General features: G+C 40.8%; 1 protein-coding gene across 12 annotated transcripts in view; it reads left to right on the top strand.

Annotated features, from left to right (window-relative positions):
- Positions 1-5,865, top strand: part of TLN2 (talin 2) — a 499,482-nt gene that overhangs the window by 286,266 nt on the left and 207,351 nt on the right. For all 12 annotated transcript variants that reach the window (XM_010840783.1, XM_010840793.1, XM_010840795.1 and 9 more), the window contains 4 exons: positions 1,085-1,182; positions 2,661-2,790; positions 3,674-3,826; positions 5,611-5,753. In XM_010840783.1, the coding sequence (XP_010839085.1) occupies positions 1,085-1,182; positions 2,661-2,790; positions 3,674-3,826; positions 5,611-5,753 (524 nt within the window). The remainder of the gene's footprint in view (positions 1-1,084; positions 1,183-2,660; positions 2,791-3,673; positions 3,827-5,610; positions 5,754-5,865) is intronic.

Here is a 5,865-nt window from a genome sequence, read left to right on the forward strand (position 1 = left end):
TGTCAGCTTTAGCATCAGTCCTTCCAATGAACACCCAGGACTGATCTCCTTTAGGATGGACTGGTTGGACCTCCTTGCAGTCCAAGGGACTCTCAAGAGTCTTCTTCAACACCACAGTTCAAAAGCATCAATTCTTTGGCACTCAGCTTTCTTCACAGTCCAACTCTCACACCCATACATGACCACAGGAAAAACCATAGCCTTAGCTAGACGGACCTTTGTTGGCAAAGTAATGTCTCTGCTTTTGAGACAGGAAATGATACCGCTTTCCTCCTGCCTCCACCATCTTGTACTTCCTGGGTTAGATTAAGGGATTTCTGTGAAGAACACAGGGTTTAACTCTCCGACTTTACTCTTAATTTGATGGTATGGGGAGCAGAGACTTCACGTCATGGGAACTCTTTTACTTTGTAACGCCATGTGGGGGTGATGGAAGGATCATGCCAAGTATAAAGTCTCCATCAGCCCCTCTTTACCTGGGCGGCCTTGGACTCAAGTGGTCATTTCCATGGTCTCTCATGAGTTCTTGGCCTGACTTTTAAAGCACCTGAAAGAAAGTGAAAGTGAAGTCGCTCAGTCGTGTCCGACTCTTTGCGACCACATGGACTGTAGCCTACCAAGCTCCTCCGTCCATGGGATTTTCTAGGCAAGAATACTGGAGTGGGCTGCCATTTCCTTCTCCACCCAGGGATTGAAACCGGGTCTCCCGCATTGTAGGCAGACGCTTTACTGTCTGAGCCACCAGGGAAGTCCAGAAGCACATGGTAGGAAACAAAAGCCCAGTTCAGTAACAAGAAATTTAGACTGCTTTGTTTCTGGTGTTTCCCTAAACCTTAGACACACCTACTGCCCACTGGTTTTAAGAAATCTGAACCTCGTATGTGGGTGCTGGTTTTGCAGCTCAGCTCTTATTCTTCTCAATCTGTTTTAGTCCCAGTGGCTGCTCATGTTTGGAGAATGAAGTATTTCTCTGGTGAAGGAGCCCACCTCCCATCCTGCCAAGTCAGCAGATTCAAGGGCCTGGAAGTCAGTGATGGGTTCATCATCACTTTACCTTTCATTTTTCCTTCTGTTTGCCCTCCAGCGTCTGACTATGGGCTATTTCTCTCGGATGAAGACCCCAGGAAAGGAATTTGGCTGGAAGCAGGCAGAACACTGGATTACTACATGTTGAGAAATGGGGTATGCTGTTGATCTTCCTTTGAGTTTTCATCACTTTCTTCCTAGGCCTTCCATAGAAGCCAACATGATTATGCTTCAAAGAAAAGGAGAGATTGGAAAATCTGTTTTGATTTCAGAGCATTGTTTAATAGTTTTGATGTAATGTATTTTGTAAAGTCTGTCCAGGTTAGTGATAGGAAATATCAACAGTCCAAATTCTTGAGACTTCGCAGAGTAATTAAAGCAGCATGAGGCTATGGTTTTAAGCTCTTTCGACATGCTGCTGTTGGGCCATGGTAGTTATGAAGTAGAGCATCTTCCTCTAAGTATGTAGGACGGCCCCTGGTGACTGGTGATAGAAAGTAAGGATCCAGAGGGAACAAAAAAGTTGTTCATTCTGTCAAGCTATCAGTCTATCTACAATCCTAAAGATTGTCAGAGGTTAAATCATAACCAGTGTTTTGCTTTTATAAAAAGTTCATATTAGCTGTGTTTAATCACTATCAGTAATATTAACAACAAAAATGGTTGTGTTGTGGAAGTAGGAAGAAATAATGAGTAAAAAGTAATGAGTAACAGGAAACCATATTCAGTATCATATAATAACGTATAATGGAAGATGCCCTGAAAAAATGTATGTTTGTAACTGAATCACTTTGCTGTATACCTGAAACGAATACAATGTGTAAATCAACTATACTTCAATTTTTTTTTAAATGTGTTATATTCTGTTCAACTTAACTTCTGAGATATACTGGGTTTTGATGTACAGAATAGACGTATCAGATTAGTCAGTATTCCATAAATGAGAGTGAAGTGTGAGGCGCCGGTTAATTTTCCTTCCATAGTTCTATTTTTAAGAAGTGTAGTAAAAGAGAAATCTCTTATTTAGACATAACTCTCAAACTTATTACCTTTTTGGTTTTGCCATTATCGTGAAAACCACTTTTTTGGTGATATACCATTAAATGAAGAATTATGGGGGCATTATTTATGTCTTTTATAACATATATATATATACAAATTTCTTACTACTGTGTAAGAGACCATTGGAGAAGCACAATCTTTTCAAAAAACAAGTAGGCATTTTCCTTTGCTAATTCTCATTACAGCAGATCATTCTCAGCTTTTCAGAAGGACATATGTTACTTTGACTTTATAGAGGTTAGTTTTCAGTAACTGTGAGCTATAAGTAGTACTTCTGGGGGTGCAATTTTACTATCAGATTTTTTTTTTTTAAACTTTACATAATTGTATTAGTTTTGCCAAATATCAAAATGAATCCGCCACAGGTATACATGTATACTATCAGATTTTAAAGAAATCTTTATGTAAGCAGTTTAGCACTGGAGGTTCTGTATTAGTGGCAAAAATCTTGTGAAAAATTAGAAGGAGGGAATCAGAGGGAGCTAGGGAAAATTCTTTTATTAAAGAGAAGTGTCCAGGTTTATTAACTAATTTCCCATGCAACATGAAATGTTTACATGATTTTGCTCTAGGATATTTTGGAATATAAAAAGAAACAGAGACCTCAGAAAATTCGGATGCTTGATGGATCTGTGAAAACGGTGATGGTGGACGACTCCAAGACAGTCGGGGAACTCCTGGTTACTATCTGCAGCAGGATAGGTGAGTGTTCACATGCCAAGCTTCTGGATTTGGCTTTGTTGTTAATAACATGCTTCTCCTTTTTACACCCACTTTGGGTGTCTGGGCAATTTTGAACATATCATAACTCATTGACTTTGGCGCAATCCCAAGACAGTGTGTTCATTTTCCTGATTAGCAAACCGGCTAACTGGTATTGTAAACACTTAAGTGTCTCTCTGAGTCACAAGTGAGAGCTTTTATTTCCCTTTCAAAATTAAATTAATTCTCAAATTGAAAATAATGTTTTTGAAATCATATGGTTCAGGCTCCCATCCATGACTGGGAGATTCTGTCTAAGCATCACTGACCCCCATTACCTCCTGAAGACTCATGGGGCCAACCTATACAATCATATTAGACATTGCCCCCCCACCATGCTTCTATTTGTCTCCTCAAAGAACAAGTCTGTCTCCTTTCTATTGGGTTGGCCAAAATGTTCGTTTGGTTTTTGGTAACGTCTTACAGATGTTGCAATATATGAACCCGCTTGAATATTTGAAGAAAGTGGCCTTTCCTGTCTTATTTTTCTCATAATGAAAATGAAGCCCAGGTCCTTCAGACACTGCTTGTTTGACATTGTCTTACCTTCCTCTGTTCTATTTCTATTTTGTTCTTATTACTCAAAAATTACTCAGGAGACTTTAGCATGACGTTGGAATGTGACTTACCTAGTGGAGGACCCTCCTTTGTGGCCAGTTACTTGATGCATGCTCCCTGGAGTGACCCTGACCTTCCCCCTTGGCAAGGCTTCTTTCTGTCCTTCATCCCCAGGGACTCCTTGGAGTATTACGGGCCCCAGGACGAAAGGGACTGATGGCAATGCAGTCACTAATCTAATTGATAAACTCATTGATAATTTTAGGAATTACAAACTATGAAGAATACTCTTTAATCCAAGAAACAATTGAAGAAAAGAAAGAAGAAGGGACGGGTACGCTAAAAAAAGACAGGACACTGTTAAGAGATGAGAGGAAGATGGAGAAGCTGAAGGCCAAGCTTCACACGGATGATGACTGTGAGTGTCCAGGGAGGAAGTGTGATGTGGGCACATGGGCTGCCCGCCTCTCTCCTCTCCCATAATTTGTATGGTCTAGACAGGGGTCTTTATTCCTTTGTTTTATTTCATCTATGAACATTTGGGTCTGTGTCACTAAAAGAAAAAGACCCTTACGGGGGAAAAAAGTGATAATAGCATTTCACACCTAAAAGGTAATCTTTTAATGTCAAATACATGCATCATGTTTACAGTTTCTCCATTGCCTTCTAAAAAAAAAGCTTTTTTGTTAGCAGTTTGAACTAGGGTCCAAATAAGCTTGGATGAAAGGCTGCTTAACTCTTTTAGTCCCAAGCTTTCTCTCCATCTCTCTCTCTCTTTTTTTTTTTTTTGCCTTGTAATTATTGAGGGGAGAACCCTGGATTGTTACTTGTATACAATTTTCTATATTCTGGATTTTGTTAGATGCCTGTGGTGTCATCTAACATGTTCATATGTCCCTTTTAATTCCTGAGTTCTGGAGGCTTGATCAGATAACGTGTATCCGTGTTTAAGAATAGCGACTCCTATGTGGTACGTCCATTGGGAAGCTGAATTTGATTGTTTCCTTTTTGTGACATTAACAGCCTTGGATGACTATTGCCTCCATCCATTATTTCCTTAGGGGTTACAAAATAGTAATATAATTCCACCACAGGAAAATCCTTTTCTATGGCTACAGAGTTAATATACAGAAAAACAAGTACACGTGTGCACCACGTGTCCCCAAAGCCTGTGTTTTGTGCACTGGCTGACACCACCCCCAACACCTTCCCAGAAGGACCATGCTTTATGCACATTTCACTCAGACCTTCCCAACTTCTTACTTTCTTTCACTGTTCTTTCTCTTGCTGTTGCATTGGGAAGATGTCATCCTTGTCCTTATGTTCGTTGGTCTTCAGTGGGGCTTTCATTTCCTCTGACCCTTTTTCCAATCTCTCTCTCTTTTTTTTCTTTTCTTTTTACCTCATTCGATTTCCAATTGCATGCTTCTTTCCAAGTGAGACCTTGGTAGACAAATCCTGAAGATTATATTGTGCATGATGCTCTCCCGGCTAGTGTGGGAGAGGAGGTCCATTCAGTACATTCCCTGTGCTAAAGTCAAGGCTTGTCAATAAATACTTGCTCTCAGTATGTGTGTGTGTGTGAAGCCTGGGGAGGAGTGTAGGAATGAGAGCTGTGGGAAGTATAGAGCAACGATCCATCCCCATGCATCTAGGTATCAGGCCAGTATTTTCTAAATGAGTGAGATTACTGGTGGGCCATGTGCAGGGTTCTCCCCTCCCCTGCCCCTCAGTGTCCTGTCCTCTCCTGGTCCCAATTACTTCCAGTTTCCTCCTCTTTTCTGCCTAAGGTCAAGGGTAGCAACTCATTATGCTCAGAGTTTATAAATTATTTCTCCTGATCAGAGTAAAGGCCAGTCTTGACTTAAAAGAAAATGCAGACTTGATTGTCTCGGCTTAAAGCATTGTTTTCCTTGTTTCTTCCTCCACCCAAGGAATGGGCATATTATAAATTCATTGTAGGGTTTTACTAACTTAAGAAGAGCTGTGAACTTCTCTGTCATTTGCTTTTTCATATGTCATGTAGTAAGCATCCAATTACTTTGCCAAGTTAAAGAGCTCAGATTTAATCTAAGAAGCAACTATAACTGAATATGAGCATTTTAAAAATCCACGTCTGCATCATGCTGCTGTTTTGGTTAATCCCCTTGAACTAAGAGGAAAAGTAGACACAGTTCTTTCATATGTCATCTTGCGTTGCAGTAAATTGGCTGGATCACAGCCGAACATTCAGAGAACAAGGAGTAGATGAAAATGAAACACTGCTGCTTAGACGGAAGTTCTTTTACTCTGATCAGAATGTGGACTCAAGAGACCCCGTGCAGCTGAACTTGCTCTATGTTCAGGTACAGTATCGAACGCTCAGACCCCGAGGTTGGTGAGCTTTCCAGAACTCCGGCTGTGGCTGGGGGAGGGCAGGAACTGGGCTCTGGTTCTTGCCGTGTCTGTGACGTTCTC

The sequence above is a fragment of the Bison bison genome, unplaced genomic scaffold, assembly GCF_000754665.1.
Source record: "Bison bison bison isolate TAMUID 2011002044 unplaced genomic scaffold, Bison_UMD1.0 scf7180017864146, whole genome shotgun sequence".
Classification (NCBI taxonomy): Eukaryota; Metazoa; Chordata; class Mammalia; order Artiodactyla; family Bovidae; genus Bison; species Bison bison.